The 21417-nt window shown below is 37.1% G+C and overlaps 1 protein-coding gene across 3 annotated transcripts in view; it reads right to left on the bottom strand.

Moving 5' to 3' along the window:
* Positions 1-398: 398 nt before the first annotated feature.
* Positions 399-21417, bottom strand: part of LOC131031589 (uncharacterized) — a 134479-nt gene continuing 113460 nt past the window's right edge. For 2 of the 3 annotated variants that reach the window (XM_057962739.2, XM_059207346.1), the window contains one exon: positions 399-854. In XM_057962739.2, coding sequence (XP_057818722.2) covers positions 687-854 — 168 coding nt within the window. In that variant the 3' untranslated portion in view covers positions 399-686. Of the gene's footprint in view, positions 855-4838; positions 5381-21417 lie in introns of those variants that run through there. The other variant, XM_057962740.2, reaches the window with a different exon arrangement.

Below are 21417 nucleotides of genomic sequence, written 5' to 3'. Positions count from 1 at the left end.
CAATCTTAGCATGCAATCGTACTTTGATCAAGAGAGAGTGAAGTGACCGTTAGGCAACTTTATTTTGTGTTAGGCACTATCATAAAAAACACGTCAACACCACCCTTCATCACATAATTGCTTAACATTACTACGTCATAGATAGGGACATCATATACGTTAGCTTATGTGTGTATATATGTATATGTATGAATATATACAATACATATTGTGTATATGCATATATATATACAGACATATATGTGTGTATTTACATATATACATGCATATATATACAATATATGTATGTGTGTGTATATATGAGAGAGGATGACCAGAAGAAGAAAGGAAACTGCATTAAAAGAATATAATGAGCTATGAGAGAGAGAAAAAGGAAACATGGTAAGTTTCAGCATAAATCTGACATAATAAAAACCATCCCAGCAACTTCTAGTTTTGAGATTTGGATATACATCATGTTTTCTGTTCAAGAAAGCATTTCAATATTAACAGAATTAGACAATAAACCCTTGGAGCACTGTCTTCCCCAGATTTTATAAAACAGAATATAATTCTCTTTTATAAAAAATCATTATTTCCAACTAATTGTGGCCAAAAGCTTCACAGATACAACAGGCATGTCAATAATATTCAATGTACATGAACATATAGCCTAATTCAACTATGCAAGCATGATGCCGAATTTCTCACAGAGATAATGAAATGAATTCCCTATTATGATCTTTATTAAGAGCCTCAAATTCATAGCTAAGCGGTATTACAGGCTGAATACTGCCAGGATTCAATGGAAAGAGAGTTCGATAATATCCACCCATAATTACCTGAAGATCACATGTTGAAGCCACCCCAGGCATCTGTCCATGTAAAAGACATTATTCAGAAACAGAAAATTCAAGGTACGAAGAAAGCAACTGAACAACTTACCTATCTCATATAGTTTAGCAGATTCCATGCATAGGTGAAATCCTACACATTATCTTACAACCATGTACATAGCATCCAAAAAAATTCATTCGAAGAAAAATTGCACTCTAAAGTACAAAATCCAAGAAATACAACCCTAACAATCTGTTAGAATCTGGAAGTAATTAAAATTTTGCAAGGGGCGGGACTAGAAAGAAATCCATCCATAAAAGTGATGCTCACTAAGCAACCACTGCCAAACCAATACAAGAAGAAAAATGATCTGAGTATACCATTGCATGACCTTACAGATTATGATCCGAAGAAATTGATACTACTATAGTCAATTAAGTTGTGATGCTAACCTGTATTCACTAACTGACAGAAAGCAAACATGGCCATCTATCAATTAGAATTAGTTCTTCAAGATTCATAGCTTATGAAGATTCCCAGCTCTGTCCATATTAATGATCAGGGGTGTGCAATTCCTTCGTGAGCCAAAAAGTGACATGAAGAGTGCAACCATTGTTAATGTTTTTACTTTCTATAAGTTTCCAGCATGCAGGGATGCAAAAATCAGGAAGATATTTGGAGAGATCCACCATGTCTCATAAGTCATTGCATGGGACCAATTCATCTTAGGTGCAGAGGAACCAGCAAACTATGACAACTTGCGAATAATTAGTTTGTCAAGCCCTCCCCCTCCCCCTCCCCCTTAAGGATTACCACCACCAAATCCGTTTCTCTTGATCATGGAATCCCATTCCTTGCTTCTGGTGTATTGAAGAAGCCCTAAGTGCTGTAAAGTCAACAAACCTTTGATATATAGCATTCTTTTCTACAGGGTACATCCCTCAAACAATCACCATTAAGTCTGACTGTCTCGCAATCTTCTATTTAAAGGATTAGTTCAGACCTCTTCATGTACCATATTGGATCAGTTACATAAGCAGCTATGTGCAATGGTGTAGACAGACCCACTTATATGGAATAACGGATTGCACTTTCAAATTGTAAAACCCTAGTTGGGATCCCTCTCACAAATAGAAGCACTCACATGGCTCATCATGGTACTAAAGGTATCTTACATCTCCCAAGATTTGGAGAATCTGGGATAAGTATCTTATTCCAGGTTCCTGCAACCCGCCCACTAGTCATCATTCAACAGTTATTGCTTTGCTATCCTTGTCCATGTTTTGACTCTCCACTAGGACAATTCACTTAACTAATAAAAGCAGTCTGCATTATTGCAGCTGAATTATCCTCTCTGATAAAAGATAGTAACTAGCGTATCTAGTTTTGATATCATGAGGAATTCTATCTCACATAGACCTCTAAAGTTCTAAACAACTGGGGTGTGGTGACCAGTGATAAACATATGTCCAAGCTTTCACCAACACTTTTATTCAATCAACCTTCAAAATGTCCTTCAATGCATTGCTTAAAGTATGTATGCAACATGGAGCCATACTAAAGCATGCTTCAACTAAAAGAAGTCTCACCAGTTATTTAGGCAGGAGCTTTTGTGCACGTTAGATTTTTTCATTTACAATATACATGAGGGAAACACTGTCCAGCTCATAGAATTGGGATAAGTATTTTACATTTATACAGGAAGAGAACCCTTTATCAAGAAAAAAGTATTCTAGAATGATCTCACAGGAATACATGTAATCATGGGTTCTTTAATAGGACTCATGGATTTATGTTTTAATTGATACGGAAATCAAAAAGTATTAAATATAATTTAAAAGCATTTTTAAACACTTTGGAGGAAAAAATTAATTAAAATAAATAGAGGGCCCAAAAGGCAATTATAAAAGAAAGGCACTACTCAAAGCAAATCATCAAAACTAGTCATTTGACTTTTTCTTTCAAGTTGGATTTGAAACATTCAAGGGCAAAGAACCTTTTGGATTCCATATTTGAATTTGAGGACAAAAACCCTCTTATCCATTGGAGGTGATTCCCTTCCGAAATCACAATTGTGTTGAATTATTACAGGGTTGAGCATTTGTGATATTTTTATATCAAGTGTTGCTAATTTTTTATCATTCTAGAGTTATTCACTTATAGGATACTCTATTTATGATGTTTCCAACCACCATAATGGTTGCACCCAGCTTTTGATCATTGTTTTCAGTTATCATCATCAAGGCACCTAAGGTTTCAAACTATTGCTATTGTTTGAGAAATATTTCAATCATTGGATTAGTTGTAATTCGTGATTCCAACCATCATTTTGGGGAATTTTGTCATTATTGCTGAGATAGGGTTTGGATTTATTGTTTGTTGAGGTTTTTAACAACTGATCGATGTTTCCAACCCTTATAATGGTTGCACCCAACAGTTGATTAATGTTTCCAGCCATATTTGATATTGCGGCCGGTGTTTGAATTATTTTTCTTCTGGTGCAAGTCATATAAGACATTGGATCTACGGCCTGGGGTATTTTTATAGCCTACATCTTGCATCCTAGTGCCATTGTACAATTGTAACTTTGTTGATTTTAAAGATGTCAATGCTAATATTTCTAATAAAGTTTTAGATCTACAAAAAAAATCACATCATTCCTGCCCTATTTCCATTCCTGGAGGAGTTATCCATTGTAGCTGTTAATTTTATAGGGATTTTCAGATATATTGCTGTTATTGGAGTTGCATTGTTATTTTCTGTCAAGAGTTGCTGATTTCTAAGCCCTAATTGCTATTGTAAGTGAAACTATTGATTTGTTCATGAGATGGAACAATAATGCACTTTCATAATTATTTGCAGACCTTTTCATGTGTTGATTTAGGGTTTATTGTTGTTGAAAGTGATTAATTTCCAGTTATTTTAAGCTATCATTTACCATTGTAATCAGATCTGCTATATATTATTGAATGTATGAGGGTTTTAGAATTATAACAGCCCATAGATAAGTAAAAATTGTTGCAATAATTGATTATATTGCATTTGAGGGTTTTTACCAAAGTTCATATCAGCTTGTGGGGTTAGAATTTCTTGTTTGGAGTTGAGTATTTTGATTGACAAGGGTTTTCAAATCATATTATTGCAGATCAGCATTAATTTTAACAGGGTCTGGCACATACATTTGACATTGATTCATTATTTTAGCTTGCACGTGTTTGAAAATTCATCTATTTCTGAAGGTTGTCTGATTGAGGACAAATACAACTTAAGACTGAAGAAATCAATTTAGGACATTTTTCCCAACCAAGATAGGGTACACATGCAAATGATAGCCATGTCTATGTGGATTCATATGTATCTCAAATGCTATAAATAAGGACACAATCTTTGGCTTCCATTCATTAGGTAGTGTTTCAACATTGCCGTGGAAATATTCATGTATTTTAGGGGATTATAAAACAAGTTTGAAGCATATTTTGAAATTGTTCATACTAGTGCATACATATTAACATTATCTATGGTAAAACGAATTATTTTTCCACAATCCATGATAGCTGATAGTTATTGCTTCTGGTTTTGATTTTGTGATTTTTTGCATCAACGTTTTGGATCACACTCTGTGATCCATCATCAGGATGAAAGAATGCTCAAGAATTAGAAACGTTGATGCAAAAAATCACACACAACAAAACCAGAAGCAATAACTATCAGATAATCTAGGGTTTTAGGAGGTTTTTGTCTTTGATATTTAAACCCAAATTTTAAATTTCCAAAATAGTTTTCTTAAATTTAGTTTAGGACATTATAGTGGTACCACAACATATCGCTTAAATTTTATATTTGTAGGAAAATAAAGGAATATTAGCATTAATATTTAGAACTATAATAAATCTTTGAGAGGAAAACATCCAACTCTATACATAAAATTTCTTGACTTGGCAAAAACTCAACAACTTAAAAAGTACTAAAATTTCTTATTAAACCCGTTTTTTTTTGCAAAATTCAATTAAAAAATGTATCAATGAGCCTAAAAACCATGAGGAAGTGTTTTCTATTAAATGTGATTGTTCAATACATATGGATTACAAAATGGCATCATAGTACAAAGCTGGAGAGTGGAAACAAACACAATAGCTAGCTACTAACTAATAACTATTATGAATTTGTGATGATTGTGTTTGAAAATCATCATCATAAATTTCATATCTAGGCAACTTAGACATTACAAGTTAGGAGCAATGGCTTCTTGTATGGCTGCTTGTTGCCTTGCCCTCTCTAATTTCTTTTATCTAGTGCCGTAAGGAGAGCTATCATCTCTCATTTGACCTCTTCAAGAGCTTTTGTACATGGCCCAACATCACAACAAGGAACGCCTGCAAGATGGTGTTTGAGGCGATTGATGCCTCCACTATGCTTCTTCGTGTACCAAGTACAAACAGCAGTCCCTAATACCGGTCCCACTATGGCATATTTCCAAGCAAAGTTATGTCTATCGACAGGTTTCCTTTCAATATTTTGACATGCATTGATGCAGATCCGGATGCCATTGTGATTATTTATCAACCTTCAACATCAATAGAAACAAAAAAAACATAAACATAAGCATAGAGCTAAAGTTGTAAAAAAAATTAATCTAATAATGTATCAATAAGAAAAAAAAATTTATTTGTATCAAATATCTAATTTCATTTACTAAATAATAAAAAGAATATAAAAATGAATTATAAAATATAGTAATTTTTGTTTAAAATTACTAATTTAAATTTCAATATCAAAAAAACATTATGAATAAGTCTGAGATTCAGGTTGACAACAAGGAAGGCGCATCATCTTCTGGCACCAGGATCAAATTGCGAGTTAGTCGGGCAGTAGTGCTTCCTCCTGAGGAGGCGACAATTCGTGGAAAGGAAAAGTCACGGTTTCATATTCAGGTGATCAATCTTGATAATCTAGAAGAAGGGTCGCAATCTGATGATGCTCCTAAGTCTCCAGCTTCGGACTCACCTCATGAGATCCCTTCCTCAGTTTCCATTGAGACACCCCTTTCTCCTCCTGACTTAATGGTGGAAGGGTCTCCTCAAAATGTTGTTCCTATTTCAGCATACGAGCCGCCTCCTGATCATCAACAAGATAGTGTGTTGGAAATTCCTGAAGATACTCCTGCATGTATCCAGCTGTCAAAGATTGATACCTCCACTTCTGGCTTTGAAGAATTTATGAGGCAATCTTCATGCCCATTGGTTACTGAGCAAACCATGGTCGACATCCAAATAGATACTCCTACGATGACCACAGTTGTTCAAACAGAAACTGCTTCTCCTTTGCTTGCAGTTGTTACTGAAGGAGAATTAATGGCTTTACCTCCGTGGCTTAGTTCTTTTACCCCAAAAAGGAAGAAGCAATAAATCTCACCTGATGCCTTTGATTATCAGCAACTGAAACAGTCTAGGCCCAAGGTTGCTAAAAAGGCCAAGACTACCTCCAGAGTAACTGTTGATAGCAACAAGATGAAGGTAGCTGAAATTGTTGAACCTCTTGCAGATAAGCCACTTGAAGAGATGTCAGTTGTTGATTACAAAGTTACAAGGGTAGAATTGGGTAAGCAAACGCACGAGGTGATTAAACATGATGCCCAGTTTTCTGTAGCTTCACTAGTACAGCGGTGCGATGAACTTCTAGCTAAGAAAGACAAGCTAGAAGAGGACAACCAACAACTTGTTGCAGTTGTTCGTAAAATCACAAAACATACTGGTGAAGTGAGTAATCCTTCAAGTTCTACCGAGGCACGAGAATCAATTCGTGGAGTTGAAAGGGCTGCTCAAAAAGTACAAGCATTGGATTCCTGGGTTGATCAGCTTCATGATCTATGTGCACAAGTGCTGAAAGACATTTTTCAAATGATGTCTAAGTTGGAGACTATTGAAGAGAAATTAAGTCATACCTCTGACGCTTTTAAAAAGAATCTGGAAAGTGTTAAAGGTAGTTTGACAATCTGGCACACCATGCCCCAACAACAATTGAGTGTTCTACAGGAGCATGCCATTATCCCTTCCAGGGTCATGTACTTGGAATTTGAAGAGCTTCTAGGCCCTTGTTCTTAAATCCCTCATTGAGGAGATTGATGATGCAATGAGATTATGGGGTGAAGTTTTCCAAGATATTGTTTCTCATTGTGAAAAGGCCTCTTGCAACATAATAAGTCAGGCTGGAGAGCTAATACCAGAAGAAGAAGTTCTTGCAGATTTACAGATGAGGATTCATAATGAATGGAGGAGCGAACAATTCTCAGCTGCTTCAATTCAAATTTTGATGAAACACCAAATCTTTTTGCATGAAATTCAGTCCATCTTGGAGAAGAACAACTCTATGCTCCTCCGATGCCATGATACCATTGTGAAGACCATGGTTGTTGCCAAGAACACCCATGAACTGGATCCTGATGAACTACGAATGATCGTCCAGAAGTTTGAAGGATTCGTGTCTTCACGTGCTGCAGCTTAAGTTTTTTTCAACACTTATTTGTATTTTTCCAGATTTGTAATCTTTTAGTTGTAGTTTTTCTTTTGACAAGTTACATGTAAAAGCTTTTTTGTAAAATGCAAGATAAGTCATTACTTGCACTTTTGTAATTACATGTAAGGCAATTACAGTTTGAGTTCAATTAGGACTGTAGTTGGAATAAGTCATAGTTAGTTATTGAATAAGTCTTGGTGGTTGAGAGAATTTCTCAAGTTAGTTGGGATCCTCCCACCTTTTTCTCAAGACTCCTCTTCTATAAATACTTGAGGGGTCTATTGTAATTTTATCTTTTGGAAAGTAAGCAAAAACTCTGCCGAATTTGCAGCAAAGAAGTCTTTGAGCTTTTATGTGTAAATTGAAGAATTGAAAGGAATAGAAGAAAATTGCTCAAGCTTTGAGTGTTTGTGCTACATTCTTGAGTTTGTGTTCCATATTTCCTTTCTTGCAAGTGTTTCTTTGAGAACTTAATCGAATCTGATTTGCAGTCTTTGAGCTGCAAGTATTGAAGATTAATTTAGTTAAAGTAGAAGTTCTATTGGGAAAAAGTTGTAAGACTTTGTTCTTACACTTGTTCATAACAGAATTTAGAAGTAGATTTTATGAGAAATAGTTGTGAGTCTTTGAGCTTATACTACTTCCCATTGTTTTATGTAGAAAGGATGAGATATTTCAGTCTTTGTGCTGTTATAATTTGTTTCTTAATCAAATTAGTATAGAAAAGGGTAGATAGGACTTCACATAATCAAGCCTTTGAGCTTGATATTGTTGTCCCATCCCGAAGGAAGTGACGGAAGTCTTTGAGCTTTCAAGAAACTTCATTTCCTTTCTCTCATTTCATTTCGAAAGTTGTTACTGTTGTTTTATATCGAATCACTATCACTTTTCTGTGAAGAGAAAAAGATATTGTCTTTCTTGAAAGAAGAAGAAAGATTGTTGTCCTATCCTATTTTATTTTTAAAATTGTAGTTAGATAGGGGGAGCCTTCCCTTAATTAGGAGAGTTTTACTCACACACTATGGTTGAAACCACAATTTTGTATATTTACCCAAGTGTACAAAATTTTCAACCAACATTGAGGTGGATTCATTTGGAATCATTAAGTAGTGTACTTGGTCGATTCCAACTCATACAAGGGGTTTTCACAACGATTCCAGTGGTCAATAAAAGTTTTCATAGACTTTTCTTTAACCGTTTTACCATAAATATATGACCACGACCCTAAACAGAATATTTTTCAATGTATTTTTGCAAGAAATACCAGATGAGCAAGACTTTGACGGCATGGTTTGCATGCACTTCACGGGACAACAACTCTTTTGTTCAGGTCACACTTAAACATTTCTCCCACCCTTGCCATTGGAATATCTATTGTCTTCCATTCGAACAACTTCAATGCCAGCAATAGTTGGTGGTGGGTATCCACTCTTCCATCCATTTGAACAACCTCTCGTTGGGATGTGCGTTCCAGATGAGAGATTTTTCTTATTCTCCTTTAATTAAACTTACTCTATATAAGTTTTAACTTTAAAATTAGGTTTTTAATTTATTATAATTTTATTAAATTTAATATCTTTTATTACTATTATTATTAATAAGCTTACAATTAATTTAATGAATTCTATTGTTTATTAAATTTAGAATAGATAAATTAAATTATATTAATTAATATTAAATTAAATATTATTTAATATTTATTGTTAATTTTATTTATATTATTATCATACATGTGTTGTTTTATGAATGACCTATTAAGTAGTATTTATATTAATAGGTTTTGAAAAATTGTGATAGGAATATAGTTCTACTTTTATTTTGTTAATATTTATTATTAATATTTAACATGTTTAAAAACTAAATAATATCAAATAACTTTATATTAATATGGTATTAAGATAATAGTTAATAAAATTATAAATTTAATATAATATAGATTTATATTATTATGACATTAATATAGTAGTTTTAGCCTTTAGGTATTAGATATGTATATATTTATGATTTTGTATGTTTATGAAACAGGCGTACCCAAAACGTACCCAACACCCTCCAAAAAAATTGTTGTACCCACGTACCGAAACTACGTACCTGTATATGTATCCGTACCCGATTTAGTAACTTAGATTGGTTTGAGTATTGCTATAATATGACCTACCACATGTCCATCCACATGTCTCCATTTATGGAGCTATATGGATATGATGCGCCTAACTTCCTAGATTTGCTACTTGGAGACAGCCAAGTACCTAGCGCCAAGGACTTGTTGCAGGACAGCCAAGATATTATGAGGTCCTTGAGGGAAAACATTCAAAAGGCACAAAATCAACAAAAACAGTATGCTGATCAGCACAGGGTTGAAAGTTCATTTGAGGTCGATGATATGGTATACCTTATGTTACAGCCTTACCGATAGTCCACTCTCAGGAAGAGTGGAGCAGATAAACTTAAGACACATATTATGGACCATTCAAGATCATCAGACATATTGGAGAGGTAGCTTATGAGTTAGAGTTACCTGTAGACAATCGGGTACATAATGTCTTCCATGTGTCTCGCTTTAAGCCGATTGGGCATAATGTGATTCCTTCTACAGTGTTACCACCCCTTGATGAGGAGGGGACATTGATTCTTGTGCTTGAGGCCATAATTTATACTCGAGAGAGGAGATTGAGGAGGGTTATCAAGGAGTATCTAGTGATGTGGAAGGATTTGTCGGTGGAGGATGCAACATGGGAGAGTGTGCAAATCTTACAGCATCCGGAGTTGAGGTTGCTTGAGGACAAGCAATCTTAGGGAAGGCGGACTGTAATGTCCCCTTCCTAAGGACAGATGTTTCTAGCAGGGGTTATCCTATTATTGGGGTCTTGTACGCTGACACAATGGATAGGGAGACCAGTTAACAGTCTTGTAACCCTTTGTGGAGCTTTGGGAGGCATTTCGGGAGTTCAGGGGTAGTCTCCTATTTTTTAAGAGGAGACTATTAGTTGACCACCCGGAGGCCTGTGGAGTATAGCAGGGGGCTTTATGAGCGTTTACAGTTGATCAAAGACAGTCTCCTACTTTTTAAGAGAATCCCTACTTTTTAGGGGGAGATTGGCAGTTGGTCATCCACACCTAGACATCAATGGAGTATCAGTTGGGCCAGTAGATCTCAGTTGTGTTGATGTGTTTTTTACGCACATGCGAACACAGAATAAAATACCAAAAAGTATCCTATCCTCTCTTGAACAAATTTACTCAAGTGTTGAAGATTGGCTTAAGGATCACTTGAAACAACTCTGAGGTTCTAAGATGTCAGGTCACAACGTGTGGATAAGCACAGTTGGTCGTTGTGAATACTGTTTCATCAAGGGGCCTTTTACACAAGAAAAGATTTCATGAAGTACTTTGCGGATGATATGCGGTGAAGCTCCTTCCTAACAAAACTGAATGTTTGTCAAAAAAAAATGGCAAAAGATGAGGGTTTAGAGAAGTTCTAAGCTTTCCTAGGAATGGATGGATGAAGACAACATCAGTGAAACTCTACTAGTCTTTTCTTCGCCATACAAGAATAACTCCACCAAAGCTAGTGCAATCTTCTAAGGATACTTTAAGCTTTTTGAGATTGTTACTAAACATTAGACACCATCACTTGAATGCATATTCATGATTAAGTAACGATTGAACTCAAGCACTTTTAATGATTCCAATTGACCACACAAGACACACTTACAATCAGCAAGAGGCTAGTGGTATGGATTACGAGTTTCACAATACATCAAGTATAACATTCCATCATTCAATCTAAACACTTAAACTAATATCAAAGATTAACTTGAGAGGATAAAGGACCATGCAAGAAGCTTCGAAGATTGAATAGAAACACCATAACTTCAATGTTTTATTAATCCAAAAGCCAAACAACAACAATTCTTCAAGTCCTCTTATCACTCTTGAATCTTATCTCTAATATCTAATCTCTTTCTTACTATTTTTTTAATCAAAATCTCTATTTCTCTATTAACTATTACAAATGAAATGAGTGGAGTTTATATAAGACTCCCAAATACAATGAAGGGCCGAGATTGAATGGAGATCAAGGGCCAAGATTTTGCCACCTAAACCCTAATTAGGGTTTGACACAAATGAAACCCTATCTAGATAGACATCATCATGGAAACAACCAATGAGAAAATAGCATGTGCTAACACAGAAATCGAGGAAGGATCCTGTTGTGCGTTATGCACACCCCACCTCGTCCTAGACAAAGGACCCCCATTGTTGCCCTTCTGCTATTTAGAGCCAAAGAGTGTAAAGTCAAATTTGCAAGATGAGTTTTCGCATTTCATTGTAAAATCCGAGTCTTCCCATGAGCGACAAGTTACTTAAGAAGTTCGGCATTTTTGATAGCTTTGCGGGAATAAGAAGTCATGCATATTGATCTAAATGCCCGAAGTTTGAAGACTTAAGGCAAAGGAGGCGCTTAATAGGGTGAAGGTGAAAGTCGCGTAAAAGGACCGAAATGGCCGACAAGGCAAGTCAAACCGAGTTCGCGCAATTCATCTAAGCAGCCCGATTTTATTAAAAGGGCACTTTAACTTGAAACAAATTCACACACTCTCACCAAAATACCCGAAAATGACTGCGCGATCATGGATATTGGAATTGCAAAAGGGTTCGATCGTTTTGCACAAAACTCGTACATTTCCTCCCGAAATCGTGAATTCATCAGAGAGCCAAAATCACGTGAAAGCCATGAATCGCGAATTTCATCCCCACAAGCCAAAAATAAAAGAGACTCAACTAGCCAAAATCCAAAACTCAACCCTTTATCAATTTTTGCAAGAAATGAAATAAGGGGAAGAAGTTTGCTCATTTCCCTATGGATGGCCGAAAATAGCGAAGTGGGCAAAATCTCACAAAGTTTCTACAGGGCCCGAAATTAACAAGGAAGTCGCTTTAGCTTAAAGGACCCAAAGGCGAAATCGCACATTTTGGTGTAAATGCCCGAATTTTGCATTCAGGCAAAGGGGCATTTAGACCAAGTTCAAATCGTGCACTAAGACCTCAATTGGCCGAAGTTTTAAAACCCAAAGGCAAGTCTCACATTATGGCCCCAAGGCCCGAAATTAACTAAGGAGGGCATTGAAACTTAAAACAGTCAAAATCGCACAAAAGGGCCTAAATGGCTGAAAAAGACATAAGTTGCGCAATTCATCCCATTAACCTGAAATTCACCAAAGAGGGCGTTTTGACCAAAATCGCAATTCAGCTCTATAGCTCGAAATTTGTGAACAAGGCGGCATTTAGAGTTAAGGAAAAAGTTTAGATTGCGCAAAAGGGGAAAGTGCCCAAAGTTTGTAAAAGCGGGGTGATATCACATAAATATAAAATCGCACAATTCACCCAAGAATCCCGAATTTCAAAGGGATGTTTTATAGTTCCGCATTTTTTGAAATTACAAGACAAAGTTCTCTCATTTGTACTCAAAGGCCCGAATTTCACTTAAGGGGGCATTTTAAGTCAGAAAATAAAATCACATATTTTGCTAAAGGGCCCGATTTATGTTTTAGAAGGGGGCTTATTAGGGGGAGATAACAAAGAATAAGGGGTAAATTTAGAATGAACTTTCAAAATGCCAAATCGCACATTTTTAGTAAAAGGCCAAATTTCATTAAGACAAAAGCAAGGGAGCATATTTAAACGTTTCCATTTTGGCCCAAAAGGCCGAGTTCCTCTAGGTCTTGCAATTTTACTTTTGAAACCGAGTTTTCTTCTACTGGAAGCATTTTAAAGTTAAATTTAATGTTTGATAAATTCATTTATTTTATTTTTTGAAATGTTTAATTTAAGTCAAAATCAATTGCTTGCAAAATCAATGACATCGAGAGCTACAACGTCAACTTGAAGCACAAATTGGAGACGCGACTACCCTAAGCGTTGCCAATGAAGAACACACCACAAAGCGCAAGACAAAGCATGGGGAAGCGCACCACCAGACCACAAGGTTGGAGTCCACCAGCCAGACTGAAGACAAAGAACACTCGGAATGTGAAAAAAAATGTGCATTCTCAAAAAGATACACAGCTGGATTTAATTCCAGAAATTCAGTTTCCGAAAACTGAAATTGTTTATTGTGAAAAGAGAGCTGCCTGTGAGCCTCGCCTAATGGATTCAAAATGAGGGGACATAGGTCAATTATCTCCAACTACCGGATAGACCTGAATTGATAACAAATAGTTGTAGGTAGTTGAGAATATGGTTGGGGGGGTAACTGAAAATTGAGTGGGCATGGGTTGAAGCTGCCAAGTTCTAGAAGGCAGATCAAAGCTCTTGGATGCAGTCAATCCTGACCATCGGTTTGAATTATAAAATCTATAAAAGGCAGAGGCCTTTCTTTTGTAAAGGGTTAGATTTTTAGGGTTAGATTGTTAGATTTTAGTTAGAACAAGTTAGAGTTTTGTCGAAAGTTAGATTTTAGAAGTTAGGAGTAGCATAGAAATGTTGCAGAAATTGTTGCAATAGCAGCTAGAATCAATATAATGGACATTGATTTGGTGTTTATCATCTTGGTTTTAGTCTGTTAGCATGGTTTTCTTCAGCAGTTTAGATAGACCTTTTTTTTGGTGTGGAGGTATTTGATGGATTCAGGCTCATACCATTGGGGATATGTTGATTGTGTATCCCTGTGTATGGTTAGTCTGAGCCATAAAAATTGTGTTTAGTTCAATTGCAAGTGTCCATCTGAGTTGCACCAGAATTGGGTGCTTAGCCATGCACCTGCAGTTTGAAAATCTTCTAAGTCCCCTTGAAGATTGCACCGTTCCTGCGAGGTTGTGAGCTATTCTGGCCAAGCAGGGATTGGTTATGTTGAATCCGTCTACTCGCACACTATTCTTGTTAATCTTAGGTCTCTTAACCCTTCTCCTTTGCTTTTATTTTCCAGTTTGAGAATCGCAGCAGACTAGCTTGTTGCAAACGTAAGGCCCCTTGTGCTCCCAGCAAAACACATTGACCGTTGAGCTATCCCGCAGTCAAGAACTGACATTTGGAACCTTGAGGTTGTCCCCTTTGATCGATTAAAAACAGCATTAGGGCTTCCTTATTTCAAGAGAGGATAAGATACTCAATGAATAAATTATATTCTACGTTGGCCGGATAGAGTCGTAGCAATACACGACTTTAGCCACATCAACACATCCTCCAATGAGAAAATGAACTGCCAAGTAGGATCATAACAAACTATCTTCTAGAATCTCGTTTCCTTTCTCTCGTTCCTTTCTAGCATATTCAATGAATCTGGTCACTATGCCATCTATCTCTATCATCGAAATCTCAGGAAGAGACTTCAATTGTTCTTCCATGTGCATGACCTAATTGAAAGCTTTGACGATGGCATTCTCCCATTCAAGTTCAAGTTCTTAAGTCTTGCTGGCTAATACTACAAACTCAAGCATATCATTCAATTGTCCTTTGGTGATCATTCCATCAATCCCATGGAAGATAACTTTTATTCTTTCCTCCAACTCTCTAGCTTCTATGATAGTCCCAGGATCAATCTTTCTTTCCAAAACAATTTGTGCTACTTCAACTATCTTATCATGAATTCGGTGCATATCATCTTGAACTTGACTCCATCCGTTTCCAATCTCTTCAAAAATGATCTTCTTTGTGTGAAGTATACTGCTCCATTGTAGAAAATTGGGAGTAGATCCTTCTCTTCTTATTTTCTCTCTTGACAAAACTTCCCAAGGTGTTTTCCTTATTACTTGCAGTACTGGAATGATGACATCTCTGGCATGAGCAAATGCTTCAAAAGCTTCTATGAGGACATGAGTTCTCCCAAGAACCTTTATGACTGTGTCTAGTGTCTTCATTATGCCCTTCATGAACTTGCTAACTCTAGTGTATGTATCTTCTATCCACGTATCCATCAACTATGTCAAATTCCTCATCTTCTCCATATGATCAACTGACTCTGCAGGAAGCAAGGGTGGCGGTGTAGCTGCTAGGCTCTGATGTCTCAATGGTTGCTGAAATTGCTGGACATAATTCCTCCATGCACTTATCTCCTTTTCTAATCTTCTATTCTTTTCTACTTCAGCTCTCAACATATCATCGAATGCCTTCAATGAATCAGTTGCATCACCTATAGCTTGCTCGGAGGTGAGTGGACCCAACTCAATAGTCTCCATATCATACTCATCTGCTGTGATCTCGCCTTCATACTTCTCAACCCTCGGAGTAGTTATTTGCAACTTCTTTGATCCCGAATCATCTCTAATCACCTTGGACATCTTTGTAGCTTTCCTCTTCTCGGTGACTTCTCGAGTGAGATGGTTGAGGTGCACTCCCACTTGCGCTTGCTTCATCTTTATCATCTACTCTTTCTTCTAAGTGGAATGTCAGTGCTATATTCTGCTCTTTCAACTTCTGGTGTTGTATGTCTATCCATATGTAGGTGTATTCCAAAACTGGTTTCATCAACTCCTTCAAATCAATAACCTCCATATCCACCCATTTGAATTTGATCTCTTTGTCTTCTTTGGTGTAGGCTACTTGGAGATATTTGTCGTCGTCTTGAACTTGGTTGACAATATGAAATAACTTGCATTTTCTGATAAAATCGAGAGATAGCCTGGAATACATCTTCTTCACTTCTACATCATCTTGAACGTTCCTCCAATAGTTCTCTAGCTGCCACCGGTGTCCATATTTCTTTCCCAGAACTTCTTTTACATTATCATATGGATCGAAGCAATCTCTAGGCGTGAATGGATTAAGTGAATGGAATGCTAACTCTCTCTCGGCATCCTCAGCTACATGAATAGAAGAGCATACTTCAATAGAATCTCCAAGCGTGATAAGAAAAGAAACACTGGTTCCATGCTTATGCCTATATGCCTTGACATATGCCACCAATTGTCTCACCACCTCGAGTAACACCACTCTATTTGTTGGGTAGTGCGACAACATGTAGGGAGGAGAAGGACATCCTTGAACTCTGATATATATGAATTTCGGGAACTGGATGAACCATGCACCATGTTGTTCTACCAATGCTTGTGCTTTTGGATTGAGTCTTCGCTGCAATCCACCTCGAAGCGTCCTCGTGATATGCATAGTGAATGCATCATTCACTCTCCTATAGTGTTGTTTTGGTGGATGATTAAGCTGTGGATAACACTCATGCACCTTTATTTCTCCGGGTCTCTTTCCAACTATGCCCGTGTACATAAGTCTTGGATACTCATAATTTCTTGCAAGGGAGTATATGACATAGGAGCTCATATAGAATGTTCTGGTGTGCATCAGCCTCCTTAACTATAGATCAATGTTGTTGTTGATGAGCCTCGCCCAATTGATTGCATTCTTGCCATGAGGGACAATCTCAATGAAGTAGAACATCTAGTCCTCAAAATATGAAGCCTCAAGTGCACCAACCAATCGATGGAGTAGAGTGATGAAATCTCTGAATTCATCATTGAAGTCCACCCTATGTAGTTTGTCGAGCCATCTGCTCCTACCACCTCTACTCTTCTTCAACCAAAACTTGTCAATGATCTTTGCACAAGCATCCGGATCATCATCATAGGCAGACTTAGCTCCTTCCATGCTTATGTAGACCATGCCCTTAGGCTCAGGTAGATGAAATGTTTCACTAATTGTTGTCTCCGAGAGATATGCGAGCACTATTCCATCCTTCGCCACAATTCTTCTTGAGGTAGAGTCGTAATGTTGAACACATTCCACAATCAGCTCATAGCATTGCACCACGGGAGGAAAGCCAGCTGCATTTATGATCCCACTTTCAATCATCTTCTTGGCTGTAGCAATAGGTTCACTTGCGTATGATGGGTGCCTGAACTTCTTGGTCTCGAACTTGCCGAGATTGGTGTCAGCTATTTTGCTCCAATGCAAAGTGATCCTGCTTTTGAATGCACCACTCTTCGAGTCTTCCTTGATGAGTGCCTGACGGGAAAAGGTTTTGCTCAGTTTAGGAGCCACCATCTTTCACCTATGAGTGATGTAAAAGTTAGAGTAGTGGTGAAATATTGATGTAACGAAGCCTATTTACTCAGCTATGAAATGAATCTTGTATCTTAAAAAATATGAAATCAGTTGCTAAATAAGACTGATTTACTCTCCTAGATGAATTAGGGAGGTCTAATTTGCCAAAACAAAATCAATTTCTGACCTTAATCAGACCTGTATCTGATTTTATATCAGTCTAAATGATGCATTTACTTCTGATTTAAACTCAAAATATGATCACTGATATGACTGCTGATGTCTAAGGGTTCGCCATCTCCTTGAATTTGCCTTGATTCCTTGCTATTGAAGGATGAAATTTGCCCTTTAATCTGCTCAAATTCGCCCTTGTAATGATGAATTCGCTGCTCCTTTGGGGTGAATTCGCTGTAGAAGATGATGAATTCACCTTCTTGCTGATAAAATTTACTGATCTGCTCTTGAAGTTCGCTAATTAGAGAGATGAATTTTCTTTGATTGATGTTTGAAATGAAGATTTTCTCTCTCTTATAGGCGATTAGGGAAGGGTGGTGTCTTTTCCCATATTAGGCCGACTTAATCTAATTAAATTAAAACAATAAATTTCATCTTAAGCTGGCCAACTATTGTGACGTTTTCACACATCGTCCCATTGCAAATGGGGACCCTTGCTTTTTTTGCTTTTAGGGTTTGTTTTTTGGTCTTTTAGGGTTTTGTTAGTTAGCCTTTGCATTTTGAGTGTCGCCCAGGTGATCACATGGATAAGCAAGTCCGGCTTGAGTGATGTCTTGATCCTGAAATTTGGCTAAGTCTGGAATGTCCTGAAAATTTGGCTAAGTCTGAAAGTCCTGATCCTGAAATTTGACTAAGTCTGGAAACTGAAAAAACCTCCAAAAACTAGATTTTGCTATATAACTCCTGGAGGTCTGAAACCACTCTCAAACATCCTGAAAGTATATATGGAATATAACTTAAAGTATAAGAAAGAAGAAAGATAGAAGGAAATGTCATTCCATAAAAATTATCCTGATGGAGAGTTCAAAAAGTCAAATGTCGCTCCTGTCCTTCACTGAGGATCCAGAGTGAAAAGCGCTCCTGTCCCTCTCCAAGGGTCCAAGGCGAATCGCTCATGTCCCTCACCAAGGGTCCAGAGCGAAAAAGCTTAGTGGAGTCATTCCTGACCTTGTTTGGACAAATTGGAACATCAAAGGCATGGTGAAGGACGAAATGAGCATGATAGAGCATCGAGACAAGACAATGAAATGATGAAGTTTTTGCCTAGAAGGTCAAATTCGCTCCTGTCCCTCACTGAAGGACCAGAGCGCTTTTCTTTATGTGCACAATTTTTAGACCTTTTTTGGACATTAACTTTTATTCATAGCATGAAGTAAGGTGAAATCTTCCCTAGCAAAGGAATTTCGAGATAAAAAGTGAAGCATTTTGGCCTAGAAGACAAAATTCGCTCCTGTCCCTCACTGAAGGACCGGAGCTTGAATTTCAAATTTGCACTGTTCTTGCAGGATCAAGACAATTTTATGATTTGAAGAGACCAAGGAAAACATCATTTATCCATTGAATATAATTTGGAAGGCTAACAAAGGGCAGATAAGCTTGGATTTGCAAAATCGCTCCTGTCCCTCACCAAGGGACCAAGGCAAAATGCTCCTGTCCCTCTCCAAGGGACCAGAGCGAAGTTATCAAAATTCATTATTTTTTGCCTTATTTTAGCAAATCGCACTAGATGCCAAGTTCGCCAAAAAACTTCGAAATATTTTTAAAAATTCTAAATAAATTGGCATTTAATGAAAAGCGCATAGCATTTAATAATTAATTTTGAGCCTTGGAAAATCGTTTTTTTTAATTAATTGAGGTATTTCGAAATTAATTATTATTAAATTAAAATTTAAAAAGAAGAGCGCTTGAGGTATCATTTTTTATTGCTTAATTAAGTCGGCCTTCTCCTTTTATTAATCTTTGTTTATTTTTTCCACCAAGTCGGCCTATGGGAAATTGCAATGGTAAGCGCCTATATAGTGGGGGTATCTTGAGCGATGTTAATCCATCATTCACTCATTCACTCAAGTGCGATTTGGAGAAGAGCAACAAGGTGCGAAATTTGGTCTAGGAAGGAGCGATTTTTGTTGAAGGCTAGAGGTGGAGCGAATTTTCCTCAAGGCGTTGAAGGCTAGAGGTGGTGAAGTTGATAGAAGAAGCACATTTTGAAGACTTCGATCCACATTTTGCCTAGCAAACTTGCTTAATTTTGCATCTTTTCTTAGATTTAGTTCTCAAGTGGAGGTATGGCGAGATTCTCCTAGTCTCAATTTTGAATTTTCAATTTTCAATTTCAAGTGGCTTAGTTAAATTTAGGAAATGATAATTCAAAGATTTATCATGAGGTTTCCTAATTTAAAACTTAAATCCTCTTTCTAGTCTATATTTCCACGTTGCAAAACATGTTACTAATTTTGAAATGTTGTGTAGGTATCAAGATGGCGACTCCCAAACTCTAAGGATCTACAAGTCGGAAGGCTCTCATCAAGGAAAATCAAGCCAGATCAAGGACGGTCTCCTCCAAGGACGATCAAGCAAGGACAAGGGCGACCTCCTCCAGCCTAGCATAGACAAGGACGGCCTTCTTTGGACTAACGTCATCAAGGGCGACCTTCTCCAATCCAGTATTCCAAGGCAAGGTACATCAATCGTCCTGCACATCAAGGACACAAGAAGTCAGAGCAAAGGGTTCGTTGAAGAAGCAGATAGTTCCAGATGAATTAATTAAAGCTAGCTTCTCAACAACATCAAGTTGAATATCTACCAAGTTACAAGTGTCGGACGAGGTGGCATCCTAGTCATCGCTCATCCAGTCAGTGTGGTCCACCTCAGCATTTCCAGATTCAATGTACCTAACTCATGGAAGGTGGCACAAACTTCTATGTACCTACCCCGGCTATTCATTGGTCGAATTTTCTAGAGAGGACATGTGTCCAAGCAATACAATTTTATCATTGGTCAAGCATTAAATGTTATGTAATGGTTGTAACAAACCCTAATTAGGGTTTTCATTGTAAAATCTTGGCCATTGATCTCGAATTGATCTAAGCCATTGAATTGTATTGAGGGCACTATATAAGCCCTGGCATTTCATTTTGTAAAGGCAATTAGAGAGAGTTAGAATAGTTAGTAAGCAGTTGGAAGTATTAGAATAGCAATTAGAGTAGAGTAGAGAGAGAAGGCAAAGATTGTTGCCAAGATGTTGTTGTAAAAGACTTGTAACTTCATTGAAGAAATGGTGAAATTTATGGGTTGATTCGACAATTTGCATGGTCTTTATACTTCTCATATTTGATTTCATGTTAATAAATGAGTGGAAGAAATGTGCTTGATTGATGGTGGAATTCGTATATCCATACTACTAGCAGTTTGTTGATTGCAGACTTGCCTTGTGTAGTCAACTGGAATCATTCAGCTTAAGCTTAACTTCAATTGTCGCTTCTTCATTGATATGCATCAACCTGATGGTGTCTATGCCTGCAGTGATGATTTGAACATCATAAACCTTTCCTTCGAAGATCGCACTAACCTTGTGGAGATGTTCCTGTGATGTCAAAACGAGACTTAGTTAGAATTCCATCAAAGATCATTCATTGCTCTTACATTCTTAGTGTTAGGATAAGATCCTCTCCTCGCCCTCGTCTTTTTTCCTTTTTTCAAATCAAAGCTAGCAAGAGCCTGTGTTCCAGCAATATTCAAAGCAGATCAGACGTTCAATCATCAAATGTAAGTCCCCTTGTGATTCCAGCAAATCACATCATACCACAGAGAGCTTATCCACACGTAGAGACCCTACATACAAGAACCTTGAAGTCATCCCGATTGATCCTTTTCGCGACATCTTCAGCATTCAGAGGCTTTACTCAAGAGAGGATAAGGTACCCTTGGGTATTTTATTCTGTGTTTGATTGTGTACAAAATACACGTCAACACCGACTTACCTCTTTTGTTTGAATTTTGAATCTTGTTATTGTTTGATTAGTGTATTAAGAAAATTCGCTCATCTATCCCATCTCCTAAAGTTCGCTCATGTGTATCAAA

Source organism: Cryptomeria japonica, chromosome 6 (genome assembly GCF_030272615.1).
Source record: "Cryptomeria japonica chromosome 6, Sugi_1.0, whole genome shotgun sequence".
In the NCBI taxonomy this organism is placed as follows: Eukaryota; Viridiplantae; Streptophyta; class Pinopsida; order Cupressales; family Cupressaceae; genus Cryptomeria; species Cryptomeria japonica.
The sequence above is the reverse complement of the archived record's forward strand: the minus strand, read 5'-3'. Positions and strand labels throughout refer to the sequence as shown.